General features: G+C 40.9%; 1 protein-coding gene across 4 annotated transcripts in view; it reads right to left on the bottom strand.

Annotated features, from left to right (window-relative positions):
• Positions 1 to 7600, bottom strand: part of Smc5 (structural maintenance of chromosomes 5) — a 67323-nt gene extending 59723 nt beyond the window's left edge. For all 4 annotated transcript variants that reach the window (XM_021151740.3, XM_021151741.2, XM_021151743.2 and 1 more), the window contains exons 1-2: positions 7359 to 7600; positions 2234 to 2375 (exon numbers count right to left, since the gene is read on the bottom strand). In XM_021151740.3, the coding sequence (XP_021007399.1) occupies positions 2234 to 2375; positions 7359 to 7543 (327 nt within the window). In that variant the 5' untranslated portion in view covers positions 7544 to 7600. The remainder of the gene's footprint in view (positions 1 to 2233; positions 2376 to 7358) is intronic.
• Between the last annotated feature and the right edge of the window lie 17111 nt (positions 7601 to 24711).

Genomic DNA, 24711 nt, shown 5'->3' with positions numbered 1-24711 from the left:
TATCAAAGAATAAATAAAAACATTTTAAAAAACAAGGAAAAGTGGCAACAACACAAAATAAGGTAGGTTCAGCATCATAAAGTTTATATAGTTTATGAGAGATAAATTGAAAAAAAGCTAAATCAGAATGTAGTGACAAGCAAAACATTACATAATATATAAACAAAGACCAAGAGCTGGAGAGGAAAGAGCAGCTGCTGCTCTTGAGGACCTGTGCGCGGGCTCCAGTGCCCACGCTAGATGGCTCACTATTATCTAAAGTCAGCTGTGAAGAAAAATGACAGCCTCTGTTGCCTCCATAGGTGCACGGTCTTCCTCGCTCTCTCACACCCACACTTTAAAAACACAATCTAAAACAACCTCACAACAATCTTTTAAATATGTTAATGATTTGTGAGAATGACTATAAACAAACTACCATTTATTATATGCTGCTAAGATAAACTAGCAACTGTCCAAATTCAGTTGCCAACCTTGAACTATATACCAATTTTATAAATGATAAAATTACAGATAAAAAATGGGAGGACGGGTATTTTTATAACCCGAGAATACTACCTTTAATCTCTACTCTAGGTTCCAACGACATGTTACACACGCATAGGTTATTCGGCTTTGACTGGCAAGGACACTTAACATTGTTTACTTATAGAAAGATGACATCTCTGAAGGAGCAGACTGTGTACTGTCTTGCAACAATTAAAATATTTTATACAAATGGGGGGGGGAGCAGTTATTTATTATAAAGTACCCATACAGATGATTTAGATTGTACTTGTAATAAAAATTTATACTTACATTTAAATAGAAATAAAGTATTCTTGTTGAGACCTTAGATCTCACTTAAATATTAAACTGTAGCTACAGAAGGCCACCAATCTGTATTTAGGAACCACTGCACTCCAGGGCCTCCCGTAAGATTCCTACCAGTCCAAAAGGAAATGTGGTTTCTTTAAAATTAAAACTGCAAGGCTGATAAAAACTACTACAGCACAACCCATTCTAATTGTACAGAATTAGAGATTACAACCCAAGAGACCAACTGAACTCGTGACTTGACAAAGGATAGAGAAAAATCCAAGCTAGCCTTTGCAAATTAACTACTTCAACTAAATCATCTAAATCAAAGTTTAGGGTCCAGACTTCTGTTAAAGGTCACAAGGCTAACTTATCAACAGAGCAAAGTATCTTTTCTAGCCCACAAATATCTCTGGTATAGGTTGCTTTTAAAAAATGGACTTAAATATATTTATCTATAATTCTAGGGAGTACTGGCTCAATTCTGTAGCATTCTATTACAATGCTTATATACAGCTCTAATTCTGCAGTGCTCTCAGCAGTTCACTTTCAGCTTCACCAAAATACTTTTTATTTAAGCTTTTAAAATTATATTTATCTGCAACAGAACATATGTCATGTCCTGTGTGTGTATCAGCTGTTTCCTCCCACCAGTGGGCTTCAGGGATGAACTCAGTTGCCTGCTTGCTAGCCAGCACTTTTGCCCAGTGAACTATCTCACTTGCCCTCATACTTTGCACTACTGCAGAGTAGCAAAATCTGGTTCCCAGCACCCACAATGAGTGCATGGCTCACAACTCTAACTCTAGCTCCAGCTATGGATAGGACACCCTTTTCCAGCCCACACAGACACACAGGCTCTTTAAAAACACCAACCCACCCCCCACACAACAAAAGGCAGTACTTTTTACTGCATCATTTTGTTTACTATTAATGTACAGCCATTCAACAAAGTTTTATCTAACCAGGTATCTAACAATCCTGACAGATTTCCGTATTAAGGCATCGGATTATTTGAAAATTCTTTTTTAGCGAATAAGCTTTCTTTGTCTGTGATTGCTGCTATCAGCTCTTTGTCTTAGAGCAATATTAGAGGTAACCAGAACATTCTCCCGAGACTATCAGTGCCCGTCTAGAAGTTTTAGGCAAAAGAAAGCTCATTTGGTATACGTAAGAACCTAAAATATAGAAATTAACTTGTTTCTAGGAACAAATGGTTCTGAATTTTCTTAAAAATTATGTAATTTAAATAAACCAGGCATGGTGGTACATAACTTTAATCCCAGCATCCGGGAGGCAGAGGCAGGCAGATCTCTAAGCTTGAGAGCAGCCTGGTCTACAGATGTAGTTCCAGGACAGTCACAGTCAGAGCTGCTTCAAAGAGAAGCCCTGTCTTGAAATTCCAAAACCCAGAGAGGAAACTGTGTTAACTGACCTTATCTGCACGTCCCATGAAAGCAGGTTTGCCTGCGAGCCCAAGGCAAATGGCACACACGATGCTTGACTTCCCCGTTCCATTGGCTCCAATAATCATATTCAGATGGGGCCCAGGAGACACTTCACAGATATCATATGTTCTGAATTGTAAAGAAGCAAAATCATTAAACAGAAGTAAGAGAAAACCCTTTTCTTTGAAAATGAATCTTTTTGTTACTTTGCATTCTCAGTGTCCACAACCCTTTTATAATTCATTTAAAAGCCAGCTAACATTATGAATGTAACGTTATTCATATATTTAGGGGCATGAGGGACTGAAGAGTCACGCCAGGGTCTTTTATATGCTAGGAAAGTGCTTTATCACCTAACTCTATACTTAACCCTGTAAACTTGAAACAATCAACTTCTAGAGGGAAAACTCTTATCAATAGAAAAGTAACAATGCAGATGTAAAATAAGAGCACAGGAGCTCAGCATGGTGGCACACGTCTTTAATTCTAGCATTCAGGAGGCAGGGCTTTAAAAACCTGGTTAAAATAAACCTGTGAGTTTGGGGCCAGTCAGGGCTACATAGTGAGAGATTCTGTCAAGCAACATACAACCCAAGTTTGAAACCATTTAGCCTCTTTTGGGAGACTATGTCAAAGCTATTGCACTTATTTTTACCTCTACTTTTTTTTTTTTAATTTATTTTTTATTAGGTATTTTCCTCGTTTACATTTTCAATGCTATCCCAAAAGTCCCCCATGCCCACCTCCCAATCCCCTACCCACCCACTCCCCCTTTTTGGCCCTGGGGTTCCCCTGTACTGGGGCATATAAAGTTTGCAAGTCCAATGGGCCTCTCTTTGCAGTGATGGCCGACTAGGCCATCTTTTGATACATATGCAGCTAGAGACAAGAGCTCCGGGGTACTGGTTAGTTCATATTGTTGTTCCACCTATAGGGTTGCAGTTCCCTTTAGCTCCTTGGGTAATTTCTCTAGCTCCTCCATTGGGGGCCGTGTGATCCATCCAATAGCTGACTGTGATCATCCACTTCTGTGTTTGCTAGTACCTCTACTTTTGTAAAACAATTTTAAAACAAATTTGTACAAGAAGCCATGGCTTCTTTCCTAGTGTCTTACATTTACTATTTTTCTTGAATTAAAACAGTAGCTACTTCTCACATTTTAATATTTAAAGCAATCTAACAATTATTCAAATGACAAAATAATCATTAAATCAATAGCTTCATTTTATCATCAATTAAAAATTTTTTTCAAAAAGGGCTTTGACAAGAATCCACGACAGGGCTATGTTCTGATAATCCCCATTTCTCTAGAAGGCAAGGATACATAAGCAGAGAGATCTGTAATCCTTGTACACACAATGGCATCCTCCCTGCACAGTTAGTCCATAGTTACATGAATTAAATACTTAATTTATATTCAGGCCCTGTAAGTTTTATATATCTGCTTCTAAATCTGCTGCTTCTGTGAGCTCTTAAGTGATTTTTTAATTCTACATATTTTTAAAGATTAATTTTAGTTTTTTATTTACGTATTTATGTTTTTTGAGACAAGGTTTCTGTGTAGCCCTGGCTATCCTGGAAACTTACTCTATAGACCACGCTGGCCTTAGATGCAGAGATCCACCCACCTCTGCCTCATAAGGACAAGGACTTACGGAGCAAGATGTCTGTCTTTGTTACTTATTTTTAATCTGTATTTAATTCTCACTACTTATCAAGGCAGCTTTGGCAAGATATGAAGTAAGCTATAACCTAGACATTTCTCTAGCTTGCCTTTTAAAATCCTTAATTGGAATCCATAAATATCCCTTCTCTAGGTTTCTAGTGCTTAGGTATACCTAACTAATCTCTAAGTATAAATGCCAGAGTGCTACTAATATGCTAAATATATAAATAATTTAACAAAGCATGCCAACTTTAACATTTAAAACTTTAAAAAGCCAGGTGGCAACAAAAATATGCATGTGACAAAGAACTACAGGGATACACATGGAAATCTAGTATCACTTGTTAAAAAGAGAAGTGGTGCTGGAGAGATGAGTCCGCTGATGAGAGCTTTATCCTCTTCCAGAGGCTCCAAGTTTGGTTCCTAGCACCAACATAGTACAGCTAACAACCACTTGTAACTGGAGCCCCAAGCCATATGATGTCCACTCCTGGTTTTATGTATGTGTGTGCATGCATGTGTGCGTACACCTGTACACACACACACACCTTAAAAGGCTTTGTAAGTCAGCCCTAGTTTCACCTTTTTCCTATCTCCTTTTTCTATGTCTACTCAGAACTCTAAATTCTATTATATATTTCTTCTAGTTTCCTGACTAATCTGTGCTTCCTTTCGCTTATAACTCTCCCTCTACTCTCAACCTATCTGACTTAATTTGCTCACAGCAACCCCTGTCCTATCTCTAGTCCATCTGAATTCGCTAAGCCTAGCTAGTCCCCCTACTTGCTTGGGACTCACTTCTCTCAGACTCGTTCTGTGACAACTTGGTTGTCAACCTAAATACATCTAGAATTAATTAAAACCCAAGCAGCTGGGTAGACCTGTGAGGGATTTTTTCTAAAATCACTTGAAGTGGGAAGACCCACTTTTAATCCAGATCTTCTGAGGTGTGAAGACCCACCTTTACTCTGGGTCACACTTTCGGCTGGCAGCCTCTATAAAGGACACAGAGGGAAGCTTGTTCTCTTTGCCTGCTGGCTTCCACTCTTGCTCTCAGTGACAAGTCCATTCCTTCATTGGCATCAAGAGCCTATCTCTGGGATTCTGAAGACCAGCAGAGACATCCAGTGTCATGGACAAAGTAAGAATAACTACTGGATTCTTAGAGCCACTGTCAATGGTAGACAGCCTTTGTTGGACAAGCTGAACCAAAGCCTGTAAGCCATTCTAATAAAAAGCCTTTCTGTATATGGATATAGATGTATTCTCTAAGTTCTGTTCCTCTAGAAAATCTGAATATACCTCCCAAATCTAAAATCTTATATTATTAAAATAAACCAAACCATACCCAACTCTGCACTCTCCACCCACTTTTTCTTTTTGCTGTTTTGGTCCAAGCTTTTCTTCCTTGGTCTAAAAAGTTTTCTTTTGTACTACTTGATCAAAGGAAAACATTTTTCCAATTGCTCAATGTAGGAGGCTTCAGTCTCATTACGAGTTCAGTGGAGCAGGTATTTTAAGTATTATTTTAACTAAGCTTCTCTGACAAGTCTCCCGTGAGTCTCATCTTACCTTCCAGTACAGGTAGATCTCTGAGCTCATCTTCTCTCATTCTTACAATAAACTCTTTTCTTTCCCCAATATTTTATTAGATATTTTCTTCATTAACATTTCAAATGCTATCCTGAAAGTCCCCTATACCCTCCCCTTCCCCGCCCCGCCCTGATCTCCTACCCACTCACTCCCACTTCTTGGCCCTGGCGTTCCCCTGTACTGAGGCATATAAAGTTTGCAATACCAAGGGGCCTCTTTTCCCAATGATGGCCGACTAGGCTATCTTCTGCTACATATGCAGCTAGAGACAAGAGCTCCGGGGGTTACTGGTTAGTTCATATTGTTGTTCTACCTATAGGGTTGCAGACCCCTTCAGCTCCTCAATAAAATAAAGACTTTTTAATTCCTCCAATTTATATTTTCCTTCTTGTAATTTCAAAGATTTCTGTAACATCAATGGCCACCTATACATAGGACTCCCAAGCCTGTGACTTATTTTTTTCTTTCTGAGCTCGTCCAGGCCTTTAGAAACTCCATGCATACATCTTTCTTAGCTATCCCACATGAAAGTTCAAGACAGAGGCGCTCAACTGCATTCATCATTTATTCTCTGTCCACTCCACCCACCACTACTCTTTCTTGAATAACACCAGATTGGTTAGCCAGAGCCAGACTTGGGAAGAACTAGGGCACACTCCTCCACTCTCAGGCCTCACAATCTATAGGCAGATCTTATCAAATAACCCTTCAGCTCTGCATTCTTGCTTTCTTACTTTAAATATTCTTGCTTGCTATCTGGCACCCTTTCAAAATCATAGGTTCCCGACTGCCTGCCTGCAGGATGATGCTGGAGTTCTTTAGCATAGTAACAGACAAGCTGGAACAATCGTTTCCAACTTCTATTCACCTATGTTCTTACATTCTACCTAAGGTCAGTCACTAAACATTACAAACTTGCTTTCAGGGTAATCATCTTCCCTCCTTTTCTACTTTAGTATCTTCTTCACAAAGCTCTGATGGTTGTGGATGGACTTAGCCTTTTCAGTCTGTGCCTCCCATGAAATCCTGGGTAGATAAGTTACAGCAGATAACCTCATGCTGAGTATACTAGCCTTTCCTGATCAGGATTCAAATTAGCAATTCTGCTATTAGAATCTATACAGACCGGGGCAAGAAACAATAGCCATGAGTTAATGTCATCAACAAAGACAGGTAGAAACGCAGCCGATGTGTAAATAAAACAAACGAACACCTGATACACAACTGCTTGAAAAAAAGTGGTATTGTTATTAAGGGTCTATAAATTATGCAAGCCTACATTTAGGAAAAATACCTCGAAAGGATAACTCTAAGATGATAAACAGGTAATGATATTTCTGGTAACATTTAGAATCTACTCAACTAGTTGGGGTCGGGGCAAGGAAGAAAGGAGGATTGGACGGGTCAAGAATCTGCAAGGAGGTACAAAAACTGGGAACACGATTTTTAATTTCTTTGGTACACTCTAATCTCCAATCAACAACCATTACCATGTCATCTGCCCACTCTGGAAATCGTGTACACTTTTTAAAATTTGCCACTCCGCTGTAACTGTTGCCTATGGAGTTTTGCGAAGAGCACAGGTCCCTGGTAGATCGAGATTCGCAGATTAATAAACTAGAGACCCGGCCCCTTCGTATCTACTGCCCAGAGCCGACGCCTTCCAAAACCACTGGGTGTATAAAAAAACATCAGGCCACTCGCCTACTACAGCCAACACGGCCAGTCTTCGTGGCCTAGGCAGGGAATGCCTCAGGGTTCGCCTGGCACAGGTTCCCCACCGCCCGGCACAGCCCACCGCCCCGGGCCTGCGGGCCGCTAGCTCCCGCCCAGCGCGGCCTGCCGCCACTCACAAGAAGTTCTCCATGGCGATGCGGACGATTGAGCCCTCGACGAAGGTCCCGGACGGCCGCGGCAGCGTCGGCGTCGGGTTCGAGTTCTTTCTCTTGCTCGGGACCTCGGAGGAAGCATCTCTCGGGAGAGACCGCTTGGAAACCTGGGGGTTGGGGGGAGCAGCCTTTCCGCTCGGAGTCGCCATCCTGGCTTCCTCCGCGTCCCGCAGCGGCTTCCGTTCCCGGCGAGCCGCAGCCCAGGAGCCTCCGCGCCCGGCTCCCGCGCTAACTGACCCCGCCTGACCCCGCCCCGCGGCCCCGATGCGCTTGCGCGGTTCCGCCCAGCAAACCCGAGGCCACGCCCCGACCAACGCTCCCCGGTGGCCTCAGAGGTGCGATGTGTGTGTGTGTGTGTGTGTGTGTCTGTGTGTGTTGCTCTTTTGCAACTGTCCCTCCCAGAATCCCAAATGTTCTACATTGCAGTTTCCTTCCCTGGTGCTCAAATAAACTCCAAAGAAAATAAACCCTGGTGCTCAAATAAACTCCAAAGAAAATAAAAGATGCCTGTTGACTCTGTGCCTGTTGTTGGAAGCATGGCAGTAACACCCATCTGATGCTCTCATGATTGTGAAGAGTGTATTAATTACTTGCCCACTCACACTTCCTAGTCCTTTTATTGTATAATTTATTTATTTTTATTTTATGTGCATTGATGTTTTGCCTGCATGTATGTATGTCTGTGTGAGGGTGTCAGATCTTGGAGTTACAGACAGTGGAACCCAGGTCCTCTAAAAGAGCAGTCCGTTCTCTTAACCACTAGGCCATCACGCTAGCTCCCAGCACACACATTTATTTATTTATTTGAGACAGACTCTTTATATAGCTCTAGATGGACTACTACTCACTAGAGAGCCCAGGCTGGTCTTAAACTTTTACTACTTCTGCTTCCTTAGTGCAGCCACCAGTTCCAGTGCAGCCACCAGATGGCCTCTCCCTTCAGGGTTTCTTTTTTCTTTTCTTTTCTTTCCTTTCTTTCTTTTAATTAATTAAGCATTTCACTTATTTACAACCCAAATGTTGCCCCCCCCCGAGTTCTCCCCCCGCCCCCATCCCTCCTCCTCTTTGACTCTAAGAGGGTGCCTCTCCCTTGGTATCCCCCCTCCCTGGGGCATCCAGTCTCTGCAGGATTAGGCACATCCTCTCCCACTGAGGCCAGACAAGGCGGCTCTCTGCTACATATGTGCTGGTGGCCTCGGACCAGCCCATGTATGTTCTTTGGTTGGTGGCTTATTCTCTGGGAGCTCCTAGGGGTTCAGGTTAGTTGATATTGTTGGTCTACCTATGGGGTTACCATCCCCTTCACTTTCTTCAATCCTTCCTTTAAATCTTCCATAGGGGTCCTTTCAGGGTTTTTCAATTCCCTGCTTCTTTAGGAATGGCTCTACCTCCCTGTGCCCATGTTCATCTCATTAGCCCTTTCAAAGATGATGCCCCTGAAGCCCATAGACAACATTCACCCAACCAGTAATAACCGGCCAGAGACTAGGGTAATGGGGAAATAAAGAGAAACCGTTAGATAGTTTTAAGTAGGAGAGGCCTGTGATCTAATTAAAGCTTTTCAGTCATTCTGCTTGCTGTGTGGAAAACTGACTGAAAGGCGTCAAATAGAGACCTGGGGAGGCCAGTTAGAGTCCTCTTTAGGCCAGTTAGAGTCCTGCAGTAGAAATCCTGTGCAGTAGAGTCCTCTTTTGACCACTAGACCAACACTCCTTTTTGCAGGCCCCTGCTTCTTTCTCTCATACAAATGGAATCTGCTCAGTAAAAGCTAAAATGAAAGAAAACCTAATCATTGTAGAAAGCATATAAACTTGTGATGGGTACTTGATGTGTGTGTGTGCCTCTGTGTGTGTGTGCCTCTGTGTGTGTGTGTGTGTGTGTGTGCGTGTGTGTGTGTGTGTAAAAATTAAGGAATACCTTGTAAAATGTTCAAGTAACAGGAAGAAACAAAAAGACCCAGTGCTTAGGATACTGTGCTGCTAGTACTTCTACACATAGCTGGTATATTCTTGGCTTCAAGAACTTAAAGGTTGCCAGGCATGGTGGTATATGGCTGCAGTCTCAACACTCAGGATACTTGACCAGGAAGATCACAAATCCTATCAAGGAGAAGGAGGGAGGAGAGGAGAGTCAGATTCTGAACAAGTAATTAGTTATGAGGGAATTTATTCTATGGACAAATAAGAATATAACCAGCAATGGTGGGACTTAAGAGCTTCACCATTAAAGTTAAGAGTTAAGGGGACCAGCATTACCATTTCATGCCAGGATGAGACTTTTAAAATGCTGTTAAAGTTATGTTTCTAAACTTAAAAGTTGGGAACAAATCCCCAAATTTGGATGACTGCAGAAAGACAGTCATACTGTGGGTTTTAACTGGCTCGTCATGGTTGCCACTGTATCAGAAAGCACAGTAAAGAAACTACCGAAATGGCCGCTCAGTGCTTGGAAGGGAAACACTTACTCCAAGCTGCCAAGACCATCTCTCCAGGAAAGCAGGTCAGGGAAAATGAGGGTTTTAAAGAGACTGAGTAGGAGGTGAGAGGGGCCAAGATGTTAGTGTGGGGGTTGGGAAAGCATAATGAGCATCAGTGAGTGGGGATGGTGGGGCCTGGAGGCCAGCATGGACTGTGATGTGCAGGTCAGTGCAGCCGTAGGTTCCTTCTGCCAGTGGCATGGGAAATGATTCCCTTGGGGGATAGAAAAGCATTTCACGAGTTACAGAGGAATGCTGGCTTTTTATCTAAATGCCAGGAAGCCTTCTATAGTCCAAGTTGAGCTCTTCTAGATATAGGAACTGCCTGAGAGCTAACAGATACCATCCTGAAAGAAGGATAAGGTTAGACCAGCAAGATGATGAAGCACATAAATGTGTCTGCTGCAATCTGGGGTCCCACAGTAGAAAGAGAGAACCAACTACTAGAGGTTGCCCTCTGACCCTTACACGTGTGCTTTCACTCACACAACACCATACATACAATAAAAAGAAATCCAACCATAAAAACAATTCCCATGAAGCACAGGAACTTGGGGAGCACACAGGAAAACAATTGTAAAGGGAAAAACTTGTAATTTCTTTATTTAAATTAATTCTTAAGATTTTAGTGTAGTTAAAAAAAAAGATTTATTTTATGTATGTAAGTACACTATCACTGTCTTCAGACATACCAGAAGAGGGCATCAGATCCCATTACAGATGGTTGTGAGCCACCATGTGGTTGCTGGGAATTGAACACAGGACCTCTAGAAGAACAGTCAGTGGACTTAACTGCTGAGCCATCTCTCTAGCCTTAGTTTTAATATCTGTCTTCTTGTACATGTATGGTGAGTTCCTTCTGTTTCTCAAAGATAAAAATAATACAATATACACAGACATTGTATTGTCTATACTGTATTTGATCATCACTTGATATATTACTTTTCATGCCATTTTCATAAAATCATGTTAGGTAATTAGAATTTCATTGAATACTGTTATTGATTTATATAGTTATCTTTGGTTAGACTCTGTGTGATTGAAAATTATCGTGAACCAAAGATGCTCCGGTAGACTTAGTAACATGTGCTTCTTAATGTGCTTTAAACTTTTCACTCACACATGAAAGTATACACGTTTGTCTTGCTGTATCAAGACTCTTTCATTCCATTGATAAGAACTACTTTGAGAAGCACCTGCCCCTGTCCTGCTGGCCTGGGGCAGCCAGAAGAAAGACACCCAAGTGCCCACCATGGGCACCACTATGATGGGTGGATGTGTGATGAAGAGATGGAGAAGATGGAATACACAGTGGCGCCATGGGAGAGAAGAAGACACTGCTGATGGATTCTGTATCCATGGTTCTGCCGTGGTTGGGGTCTGTGTCAATGTCTGTCGCCTGAGTTAGCACCAAATGCTAAGTGGATGTTTGTGGTCTGGGCTGCCACCAGAGACCATATGGATGCCTGAGGGTCATGCTGGCGATTGGGGACATGCTGATCTGAGTGGCCTGTACTACTACCTGAGGCCACAAGACATTAAGCTCATGTTGCTGGTGGGGGAGGGGGGATGTCTGGGACTGTGTTACCATCAAAAGCCATACAGATGTCCGCGGTCTGAACTGCTACCTAAGGCACTTTGCTGAGCTGGCCATGTCCTTTCCTGGGAATCACAGTAGAGCTGACCCTGGAGTATGGGAGCAGATGAGCCCACCCAAGGGCATGAGTGAGGTTCAGCTGGCCTGTCCTTGGTCTTCTCTGAGGTGGTGTGGACAAAGGAGAGATGCTCTCACCCCACTCCTCCCTACCGACAGAGAAGGCTGGAGGTTTGGCCCCAAGGTCATGAGAATTGGAGGCCAGGCCCCACACACCCTACCCCTGACAGCTTCAGCTCTCAGGAGAGCTGGCCCTGTACCTCCCCTAGGCAGCACAGTAGAGCAGGCCCTGGTGGCATGGGTCAGATGAGCTGGCCTTGCACCTTACAGGTGAGCTAACTAGGGCAGTGCTGTAGAGCTTGTCCTGGAGGGCAGGCATGAAAGCACTGGCAGGCTTTACCAACTGAGCTATTTTCCAGGTCCAGATCCAGAGCTTTGAGTTGACCCAGCATCTACTCCATCTCTGAACTGCTGGAGTGCAGGAAAGGCCCAGTCCTGCAGAACCAGAGCTTCGAGCTCTCCATAACACAGGGCAACAACTATATACCTGAGAGGAGTCCTGGTGAGTTTCCGGTATTGATAGTATCTCAGAAGCCTGAGGCTTCCAACCAGACCAGTGACTCGTTGCAATGGACATTTACAAGTAAAGATGTATAGACAAAAGGGTATATACTATGTGACACACTGTGACACACTATAGCTTCTACTGCAGGACTTTTGGGTGGAAGGCTGCAAGGGTGGAGGTGGATATGAAGGAATAGGAAGATGAGTGAGATTGGGATACATGAAGTGAAATTCACAAAGATTTAATAAAAAAAGTTTTGGGTTTTTTGTTTTTGTTTTTGTTTTTTGTTTTGTTTTGTTTTTTAAAAAGGAGGCAGGGGTGGCACGTGACTTTAATCATGGCACTTGGGAGACAGAGGCAGGTGGATTTCTGAGTTCGAGGCCAGTGTGGTCTACAGAGTGAGTTCCAGGACAGCCAGGACTACACAGAGAAACCCTGTCTAGAAAAACCAAAGAGAGAGAGAAAGAGACACACACACACACACACACACACACACACACACACAGAGAGAGAGAGAGAGAGAGAGAGAGAGAGAGAGAGAGAGAGAGAGAAGATACACAGAGTTATAAATACAAAATTTTGATCATGATTTTTTTTTTCAGGTTGGGAGAAAAAAAAGGCCCTGATCCTTGGGAAGGAGTGTTTATGATATAGATAGATGCTCCATATAGAAATCATGCCATAGGTTCTCAGTTATTGTACCTTGGCCAGTTGTGAGTCTCTGAGTTGATTGCCGTCTACTGAGAAGGAAGCTTCTTTGTATGAGGGTTGATGTACTAATTTTTGGGTATAATAAGTCATTGGAGATTTGTTTAACATTATGTTCATTTTAATATTAGGTATAGAATATTAGTACATTCTCTCCCAAAGAGGCCTCCACCTGTCCAGCCACAGGTTGTTGAGCCTGATAACGGTTCCAGATTTGGATTCTATATGGTGGAGCAGTCTTTAAAGTCGATCAGAAGATAGCTTGTTACTCCTATGATATTTACGGCACCATTGCCCCATTGGGCGTGCCTTGCTAGGCCAGTTGTTCCTGTGGCTCCCAGGGTTCAGAGTTCTGTAAGAGGGCTGATTACCTTGTGCCTCTGGCATCACGCATAGCACTTTCTGGCACTGTGCAAGCTAAGCCAGTAGGGAGAAAGCTTCGAGGTGAGTACCAACTTCATTTCTCCTCGTCCTAGGATTTGATTATTCAATTATGAAGTTAATCTTTGTAAAAAGGCAGTGAAAGATTCATCAGGGTCCTGGGTTATCTTTATAAATGATTCAGATGGTTTTCCTGGTTGTTCATCCTTGTCACTGGCCTTTAAAGCTATTGTACAACGTTGTTAGGAGATGGCATCATCAAACATGGTATATATTCAGAATATTTTTTTTTGTTTTTTTTTGTTTGTTTGTTTTTTCGAGACAGGGTTTCTCTGTGTAGCCCTGGCTGTCCTGGAACTCACTTTGTAGACCAGGCTGGCCTCGAACTCGGAAATCCGCCTGCCTCTGCCTCCCGAGTGCTGGGATTAAAGGCGTGCGCCACCACGCCCGGCTTATATTCAGAATATTGACCTTTGCCTAGCAACTAATCCTTGACAACATTAATGCCTCCAGTCCCATTTCGTTGCTCCATAACCGAAGCCTCATCTTTCCATCATGTTAGCCATTGTAGCTGAGAGCCAGCTTCTAAGATGGCGGACATTAAGTCTTTCCAATCTTTTGGAATTATATGGTTTTTGTGTTTCTCAGTTATTAAGTTTTTGTCTACATAGGGTGAATGCAAGCTGCAGGACATTGCTGCTTCTTTAAATCTCTTTACAAGGCTAGCACCTTTATGGGCTGCCATCCAAATTCTACAAACCCCTGTGGATCGTCTCATCTGGAACAAATTCTCATGCTATCGCTGGAAAAATCACTGTGAGTTTTCTAATAGGCCTGAAGTGCCATTTTGCAGTCTTGAACACAGTGACACTACAGGCTCTAGAATGGCTTCATCTGAAGAGTATTTTGATTCAAAGGATTGTCTAACTTTTGTTCTATTGCTCATAACTTAGCATGGATTTGCCCTCCTTATCTAAGTCTGCTTTATTCTGGTCTTCCTTAAAGAGGATATATAAAATTACAATCATTACTGAAAATATAATTATTTCTATGCTGATAATCGAAATGAAGTTGCACATGGTCCAAGTGCCCTCTACCATTGTGTTCTCCATTTTTTAAACACAGAAGATATATATATATATATATATATATTGGTTTTTCGAGACAGGGTTTCTCTGTGTAGCCCTGGCTGTCCTGGAACTCACTCTGTAGACCAGGCTGGCTTCAAACTCAGAAATCCGCCTGCCTCTGCCTCCTGGGTGATGGGATTAAAGGCGTTATTGCCCGGCAGATACTTTCTTCTCAATCTTTTAACACAGAAAATGTTTTCTTTTTAATCTCTCTAACTCTATTCTTCCTTTGGAAATCTCACTTTTGGTAGGAGCCATTCAGGAAAGGCTGTGGCAAGCAAGTCAGCTTTCTGGAGATGGCCCACCGTTTTGCATGACTGTGATGGGTATGCTATGAAGAGGCAAGGACCCTAGGACTTTGTCCCAGAATTGCCTCTTGCCTGCTGCTATGCCTTTCCATGTTATATTCCTCATTTACCTGTCATGGTGTGGAAAAAAAAAAGCCTCATTGCCTATACTTTCCTGGGCATTTATCCATTCTGTTGGGCAGATTTTCTTCAAACTCAATATGAAGATGTACTTTCATTTAATAATATTGTTTAAACAAATGGATAATTTCACAATTCCTAATAATTCATAGAACTTCTGAGTTGATCCAAGTAATTTTAAGTCCATTGCAAAATAAAAAAAAAGCTGAAAAGCATGTTCTCCAAATTTACATGTGTCATGAGCTAATTGCACTAAGAAGAAAAATAGGTATGGAGCAAATTTATGTTCAAGGGAAATATTCCTTCTAGGTTGGGAATGAAGTCACTAATCTCAGTAACTAGGTCATAAACTAGGAATGGGCATTTTTAATAGATGTCAAAACATAAAATATGATTGATTACTTTGTCAATTTAAGACTTCAAAATAATAAGACACAAGACAGTTGACCTGTCTCTTGAAAAAACACTGCTACTTTATGACATAAGAACTATTGCTTTAAACTTATAATGAGCTAAAAAATAGATATGGAATGTTTAGTCAGGAAATGTTTAATAGAAAGACTGAAAATAATTCTGTTGTAAACATTACCAACCTATGACATGAACTATTAATTTAAAATTCCTGTATGAGGTAATTTTTCTGATACAGAGAACGTTTGTCTGAGAATCTATATAAAGCTGAAATAAAAAATTTAGCTCGATGGATCCCCTTTCTGCTTCACCCAGTGTGTGTGTGCCTGACTTTCTCTCTTTCTTTTTCTTTGTCTGCAGTTTACGAAGAATCAAGGAGCTCTGAGCCTTTCACCCACTGGTGAGCAGGCTCCTGAGTTAAAGAGTAAAGATCTCAAGTCATTAAGTTTTCTTTTTTCCTAATCCCCTGCTACTGTCAGTAGGAGTCAATTGCCAGAAGCCATCAGCTCTGGCCTCAGAAGAGCAAAAGTGAGCCCAATTGCCAGGAGCTTTCGGTCCAACTCTGTACCCCCTCAGTCTACCTGGGTGTCCAATCTGGTCTTTGACACACTTTATTAGTTTCAAACTAAAAAGTTCTATGACTGTCTATACCCAGTTTCTTTTCTTTCTTCAGTACCTAACCACATTTTCAGGCATATTGTACCAGTTCAGAGGTCTTCTCAGTCTGACTCAGGCTTCCTGTGTGCCTGCAGCTAGCTGTTCTCTACCACAAGGGTCAAGTCCTAAAGATTCAAGCTGTCAGCAGGAGAGACCGACCTGATAGGAAGGGGCAGCCTGGCCATACCTCCAGGCATTCGCTACAGGCTTTTCACAGTGGCTGGACCAAGAAACTGCAGACTTCACACGCTGTGAGTGCCCAGACTTGAGCCAGGTAAATGCCAGGAAGTGTTTGTCCTGTCTCCCGTGTTCCTGGGGCCCGCAGGGCAGCCCCCACCCCCAACCTCTGCCTGGAGCACTGCTCCTGGGCACTCCAGGCCACAAACTACATGCTAGCTTGACTGGATCTCAGATGCTCGACTCACAGGGAAGGATGGTTCATTCCACTGCTCCGGGACTTGCAAAGCCTCAGGAGCCCCACTCACCCACAGCCACAGTAAATTGTGGTGGCCATGCACTGAAGCTCCTGCACCGGCTACCCTGTTCAGTCTTAAGGGGGCCTCACCTCCCGCCTGAGTAGCATGCTACAGCCACAGAGCAGCTTGTGGCTGCTAGGAAAATGTTTCCTCTACCTTTCAGCTAAGTCTTTTGGCCTAATGCTTGAATCTAGTGTTCTAAGCTTGGATTTATGTGCCTTCTTATTGGACATAAAAAACATCGACTTTCTGGACACACTAGCAGTGCAAATAATGACACAGAGACTTATTTTTATTATTGCTTAGACCTTAGCTTAGACTACCTCCCAGCTGGCGTGTCTAACTTAATTAACCCAACTATTGTAGTTCATGATACACCATTGAGCTAGTTCTACACTTCTCTGTCCAGGTGTATCTAACCACCTCTGTGTCCTGCTAGTGAATCTTCTTGTGTCTGCTTCTTCTCCCAGAGACCCGCTCTCAGCCTGGAAATCCAACCTTCCTTTTCCTATCTAGATATCAGTAGTCAACTCACTATTAAGCCAATGAGAGAGAGAGAGAGAGAGAGAGAGAGAGATGTTTATAAAATACTGAGGCAGGCAATGAGCCATAAGAATAACAGTACCAAAATCCAGCTAATACTCAGCTCCCTGCCAGTATAACAACCAACAATTGAATAATATAAAGACAACCTTCACACAATGTACAAAAAGATTATCCCAACACACAGGAGGCTAAACAGAGCTTATTTTTACAATTAACTAAACTAGTACATAGGATTACCATTATTGTTATATTTATTTATATTTTATTTATATTATATAATATATAATAAATAACTTTATATTATATATTTTTATATTATTATTTGCAAAAATAGCTTTCATAAGGCTAGAACTTTACATTCTTAAATGAGTTACATACGTACAATACATTAAAAAAAGAGTTGAACAAAATGATCTTAAGTTTCTATCAATATACAAAAATCCATACCAATTAAAATATTTAAGACTTGTTTTTTTCCTAGTCTAAATGGAGATGCAATAATCTACCTTTCTTTTCCTCATTTCCCTATATTCCCCCTCCCCTTGTCCCTTAATCCCTCTCCCCCTCCTCCTCTATAACACTAGATAGGCGAGAACCAGGAAGAGGGAAAGAGATCCCTGATTCTAACATCTTTAACGTAATCACTAGCATCTTCTAACCAAGCCCCCGAAACAACAAGCAGCCATAACACAGCACACAACCGGCCCACCTCTTGAGAATGGAGATGCTCTCAAACTTGCTTTTTGTAGTCTCAGGGCAAAGGCATCATTTGGAGGCCTTAGGAAAGTTGGGATCTTGAGAAAGTCCTAGGAGAGCTAGCTGTACCATTTGCTGTTGAGACTCTTTGGGATGGGAAAATGCAGGGTTTAACTGAAGTCCTGCCTGAAACAGTCCATGGGGCTGGACCATCTGAGCTACCATTTTGAAGCTGACCTGGATGCAGATTTTTGAGGAAGCAGTAACTGAGGCCATCTGTGAGGCTGGATCACCTGGGCTACTTGCTTTGTTTTCATTGTTGTCTGTCTTTTTGGTCTGCAAACATACAAACCTTAAAAGGTAACATCGTAGGTACATTGCTGCATTAACATGTATGGAGAGAACGTGCAGTGTGCATAAATTAACTAAAGATGATTTTCTGCTCTATGGTTTGTTTTTTTTTTTTTTTTCCGAGACAGGGTTTCTCTGTATAGCCCTGGCTGTCCTGGAACTCACTTTGTAGACCAGGCTGGATCTTTCTACAAATGCTTGTCCTATAGAATTGTGGAGGTATACCAGTAATATACTTTATAATATTCAAAGAATTGCTTCATCTTACTGGATACAAAGGCATTATCAGTCTTAATTTGTTCAGGTATCCCCATTATTTCCAATAAATGTGCAATTATAGAATCACTTTTTTCAGAACTCAAAAAAGTTGCCCACTGAAACCTGAATACGTATCAGTGGTATGGTGTACAAACTTAAGTTTTCCAAATTCTGCAAAATGAAACACACCCATCTGCCAGATTTTATTTCTTTTGATATCCCCTCAGGTTACTTCCTGCATATAATGGAGTTTGGTTATACAGAGAACATATAGGACATTGTCTTATAATTTCTTTTCCTTTTTCTTTCTTTCTCTCTTTTTTTTTTTGTTTTTGTTTTTGTTTTTTGAGACAGGGTTTCTCTGTGTAGCCCTGGCTGTCCTATCCTAGAACTCACTTTGTAGACCAGGCTGGCCTCGAACACAGAAATCTGCTTGCCTCTGCCTCCCGAGCACTGGGATTAAAGGTGTGGGTCACCACGCCTGGCTGTCTTATAATTTCTTTGGCTTCTTGCCAAGTGATAGAAATTTTTTTTCTTTAAACCTTTACTGATAACATGGCATTTTTCATAAAGTTTTGAGGTTTCTAGCACATTTCCTATTAATTATTGGTCAGATTCTTCATTTCCTTGTGCTAGTGGGCCTGGCAACCCTGACTGAGACTGAATACATGAAATGGAAACTTAAGGGTTCTTTGGAAAGTCAGTTATGTTGGACGGTGTTCTGCTAGGGCAAACACAGGAAGGAACATTTCGCTGAAGCAGACACAGGTGAAAAGAGTCTTTGCTAATGACATACATGTATACGTCCACCTTACATCGAGTAGCTGAGCTCCCATTGACAGGCTGCAGAGAGAAATGCAGCCGAAAACTTCTGGTAGTGTGCTGTGGCTTTTCGTTTTGTTTTGTTTTGGTTTGGTTTTTTTGCCACTTCTGTGGACTCAGGCCAATTGGCAGAATGATGTCAGCTGAGACAGACTCATGTGCTGAGGCAAGACCCATGGAGGACAGATGATGTTTGGAGTATAAATAGGACTCAGTGGATTGTGAGTGGGCTTGTTTTGCTTGCATCAGTAAATGCTTCCTGGTTTAGCATCTTCACTGATCTTCACTTTGTTGAGAGAGGCACAGCTGAGAACTTCTCCTGGTCTTCCTGGTAATCCTGGTGGCTCCTGCTGATTCGTTCTGATTTTGCTGAAGCCTGGCTGTTCCTGCTGGATCCTCCCACTGCTGCTGCTATTCTCACCCTACTGAGTTGCTGGTAGATCATGCCACTGCTGGTGTATCCATGAAGTGTTTTCAAATGAATCCAGCTGCCTTTGCTGACCTGTGAACTGAACTACTGATTTCCTGACAATGCAGAAGGGATTTCCTCTGAAGAACCATTTTTAAACAGGTCCACTTCCCCCATATCCTTTCTTTTCCACTACCTCTGGTGGGTGGTAGGCTAGAAGGGAGGTTAAACCACCGTTAAAAATAGGATTCGAAATAATTAAGTTACAAATATGAGTGACACATAGTGGATAGTTTCTATTTCTGAAATAAATGTTATGCAGTTGCATAAATAACAAAGTTAATTCTAAGTTATCAGGAATAAATTCAGCAGTTTCTATATGCAAAACAACTCTTTCTGCATATTGAGAGTCAGTAATTATATTCAGAGATTCTGAAAAAGCTAATAATACCTTAAGGATTGCATATGACTATGATTTTTGACCGGACATATATGGGTTTTGAATCCTTTGCTTATTTCTTCTGACTTATAGCTTGCCATCCCTAATTTATTTGCATCAGTATAGAATGTATCATGTTGGTATTCCCTTTACAATATGTGGGAGAATCCAATGAGTTCTTTTTATAATCTGCAGACGCTTGCTTTTAGAATACTAGTTATTAATTTCTCTCAAATAGTTACTGAAGCTTGTTGCCAATCTTCACTGATTACCCATAATTACATCATTTCAACATTTATAAGAGGCACTACATTTTTTTTTTGGATCTGTTCCTGACAACTGATGTAGTCTTATTACATCTTATGTGATTAATTCAGAAACCTTTTCTATATATGTCTTTAATTTTTACTTTGTTTATGTGCTAAGCAAATCCATTCTTTAATACTATTTTCCCTTTGCATAATGATCCCAGTAGAGTGAGTTGAAGGCAAAATAACCAAAATACAATCAAGTTTAGGATTAATTGAATCCACATATGCATCTTTCAGTCTCTTTTCTATCACAGTTAACTCTTTCTGCTTCAGCTGTTAACCATTTTAGACTGTTTAAGTCTGAATCTCCTTCTAATGGTTTAAACAAATTATGTAACTCATAAGTAATTAATCCAATTGTAGGTTGCAGCCAATTAAAATCTTCTGTTAACTTTTGAAAATCACTAAGAGTTTGCAAACTGATCTCTACATGTCTGTACCTTCTGTGGTTAAATTCTTTGTTGACATATTTTATAGCCCAAATAGTTAATAGAATCTCCTTTCTTTATTTTTTTCAGGAGCAATCTGTAACCCCCTAGCATTGCAGAATTCTTTGTGTTTCCTTAAACATTTTCTCTAAAGTATCTGCATCAGAATCAGCCAACAAAATATCACCCATGTAATGATAAATAATAGATTGAGGAAATTGCCCACAAAATATTGACATGAAGTTGAACTATTTGCCATTCCCTGTGGAAGAACTTTCCAATGATATCTCTTTACTGGATCACTATTATTACAAGAAGGTACTGAGAAAGCAAAACTTTCCCTATTGTTTTATTGTCCCTGATGAAAAGGGATTGTGAAAAAGCAGACTTTTAAATTAATTACTATCATAGGCCATGACTTAGGTAATAAAGAAGGTAAAAGGAATTCTAGGCTGTAAAGAACCTATTGGTTGAATTACTCAATTCACTGCTCTTAAATCTATTAACATCCTCCATTTTCCTGATGTCTTTTTTATAATATGGGCTGGTAGACTCATCTGTATGTGGAGTTTCCAGCTGCTCTTTTACCAGCTGTTCAAATGCCTACAGTTTTTTCCTTACTTAAGGGAGACTGGTCTACCTACATAGGTTTATCAATCAATCAATCAATCATTGTAGGAGTAGGGCTGTTGGTATTTCAACAGTGACCCCTTCCCCCAACTGAGCATTTCTATCCCTTGAATTAAATTGCAACTTTTTTTTTTTACATACAGCATAATTTTAATTCCCTCCTTGCAATCCCCATCTCTAATACCTAGATACACAATGAATCCTTGGGAAGTTAGTTAATCCACCTCTTCCCATGATCATCCCTACTGTCCCCGGAGGCAAAGGACCATACATACAGTAGCTATTTTGGAGCATTGCATTTTGGGTGATAGGGCAAGAGGTTGATCTGTGGTCAAATCTAGGCAACACTGCCTTCAATAGTGTGCATGAGATCAACCAATACTTAATTTTGGTTTCTCTGCCTGCTTGTTACCTGACTGACCCTCTTATATTTTTGATGTAAGGCCTTGAGCTGGCACACACCCTCATTTCATTTCCCAACCTCAAGAGATTACCTTCTGTGTCCTTTCTGGACCTGCACTCATTAGTCCAGTGACATCCCTTACCACAGCTCTGCAAACTCCTGGAAGCCCATTCTTTCAGGAAACCCATTGTCACAGAAATAGCTTGTTCACTTTGGCAGAAAGAACCATATACCTCAGAGTTAATGCACTGGCCATTTTGAGATCTGGCTCAGAAAGTACTGTATTTGTCACAGTTAGCAAACCAGACATAAAAGCTCTAAGGCTTTTAACCTCACAATTTCTTTGTAAATGGCCAAATTTACCTCAATTATAGCACTTGGTATTTTGATATCTGGGACCTCTTGCTATTGTTTGCCCTATGATATTGGCATGATGCTCATGAGAGCCGTTTCATCCAGTTGTGTTTCATCCATTCATTCATTGAACCGTTCATCCAGTTGTGTTTCATCCATTCATTCATTGAACGGTTTCATTCAGTTGTGTTTCATCCATTCATTCATTGACGCTGCTTATGCCTTCAATGGTCTAATAACTCTCATGCATTCCGTATTAGCATTATCAAACTCTAAGGACTCTATGAATACCTGTCTGGATTCAGGGTCTGATATGGCTTTGTTTACAGATGAAACCAATTTCTGTGAGAACTTTGTGAAGTCTTCTACAGAGCCTTCTATTATCTCAATAAACAGGGTAGACCTTTGCCTGGACTCTTCAACATTACCCCAAGCTATTAAAGCCCCCAAGCAACATTGCTCTAAAATGGTATCATCAAATCGAATTTGTTCTTATAGGTCAGAATAGTACCCTTCACCAAGCAATCGATTTAACAGTATTTATTCCCCTTGCTCTACTATATTGTTCAATCTTCCTGACTTCTTCCCTCTACCACGTTAGTCATTGTAACTACTGACCAGCCTCTAGCACCGCTGTTACCAAAGCTTTCCAGTCTTGGAAAATAACTCTATTTGGGTAACCCACTTACTTAATATTTGTTTAACAAACTGTACCCTAGATAAAATGGACATAAAGTCTACAGGACATTAAACCCAAGAGCTATAGAATGCATATTCTTTCCAGCAGCCCTCGAGGTTACTCTAAGATAGATAATATTTTACAATGCAAGATAAATGTTAAAAATAAAAATGAATAAAAATTCTCATATCTTATCCTATCACAGTTGAAAGCATTATCAAGAGAAACCAAACAAATACTTAGAATCTGAACAATTTACTCTTGGATGATTAGTGGGTTGTTGAAAAAAAATCATAGAGGAAATTTAAAAATGTCTAAACTCAGTGACAAACCACCAAAATATAGCAAAAGCAGATCAAAAGGAAAGTTCATAGCTATGAAGGGTTACATTCTAAAAGGTCAAAAATATCTTTTAAAAACTTTTGACTTTGAGGTCTTAGTAAAACAAGCCAAAACAGACTCCAACGTAATAGGCAGTGACAAATCAGAAGAAAGCAGAAATGAATAAAAGAATTGAGGATTAAAAACAAATAAATATTTCAATCAACACAGAACTGGTTCTTTGGAAATATTAAGAATATTAAAAGACCTCCTAATAGAAGAAAGGGATTGTGATGATGTGAATAATAAATGTCCTGAATATTGTAAGGCGTTTGAATGTATCCCCAGTTGGTGGGTCTGTTTGGGTAGCCTCGGGATGTGTGGTGTTGCTGGACCAAGTATGTCATTCGGTGTAAATCTCTGAGAGTTTAAAGATTAACTGTTTTTAGTTTGCTTTCTGTTTTGTGTTTGCTGTTCAATATGTGAGCCCTCAGCTGCAAGCTGCCTGCTGCCTGCTGCTTCTGCTCTGCCATCATGGACTCTTAACCTTCTGGAAACAAAAGCCCAAATAAATTCTTTCTTCTATAAGTGTCCTTGGTCACGGTGTATTTTTACATTAATAGAAAAGTAGTTAACATAGAGGGAGAAGGCACAAACTAAGTGGACATTGGAACAGATTCTAATGAAATCCAACAGTCATCAAGCAATACTTTGTAAAGTTATATTTTAAAGATACTTGGAAGATCTAGGGAAAAAATGGATAGGTTCTTAGACACATATGACCTACTGAAATCAAAGCTGGAAATATAAGCAACTGAATGCATTTATAAAAAGCAGTTGGTGGTGTTGCAGTAGTATTAAGAGACCCACAGTGAACAGACGCTCATGATCAGACACTACCACCCTCTACCACACCTTTGAAGAAAAGACCATTATCAATATTTCTTATAAAGGACAAATGGAAGGAACACTTTGAAACTCAGTGTACAAAACTGATATTATATTGGTAGCAAATCCAGACAAGGGTGTAAGGGAGCAAAGTATAGACCAGTTTTAGAGACCAATGGTTGCCATTCTTCCCCCAGTCACACACCATTACATGGAATCTACTCTAACCAGTGTTATCTTAGACTTTCTCCTGTCAACCTAGCCCAGTTGTGCCAGTAATTTATTCCACAGTTCTTCTTGTCTCTTATTTTCTATTATTTACTCTCTATACTTCCCTATGTCTCATGATGATTTTGCCTTTGGTTTTACACTGCTCGGCTTCAGAATTGTTGTCTGTGTTTCTCCACCCAGTTTACTAGAAGTCATTCTTTACTCTTTATTCACATCTCACATACCTCCCACTCCCTTGTTGACCTCTGTTCTTTTTCCTCTCTTCTTTATCCCATGCACAGAGAATATCTTGTGTATTTGGACCTATCAATTAAAAAGTCTATGGCTGACAACTTAGGCAGAAAATGGGAGGTGGACCATCCAGGTGGAGAAAGAATTCTAGGATAGAGCCAAACAGGATATTTGCTGGAAATTCAGCCATGTGGCAGAATGTAGGTTGAAATAAATAGGTTATCTTAAGTTATGTTTCTAGTCAGAGAAGAGCCTAGCTATATGGCCAAGGTATTTGTAAAAATATTTTGAGTCTGAGTCTTATTTCTGGGAGCATCAGGCTGAGAAGAAATACTGGGTCCTAACTTCAACAATCTCCTCCTCTTTTTACTTCCTATATAACCTTTCATAACTTAATAATTCCTAAAATTCATAGCCCCAACACTATTCTAGCT

The sequence above is a fragment of the Mus caroli genome, unplaced genomic scaffold (assembly GCF_978045245.1).
Source record: "Mus caroli unplaced genomic scaffold, Mus_caroli_1 scaffold_20, whole genome shotgun sequence".
NCBI classification, from domain to species: Eukaryota; Metazoa; Chordata; class Mammalia; order Rodentia; family Muridae; genus Mus; species Mus caroli.
Note: the sequence above shows the minus strand (reverse complement) of the source record. Positions and strands in the feature narration are given on the sequence as shown.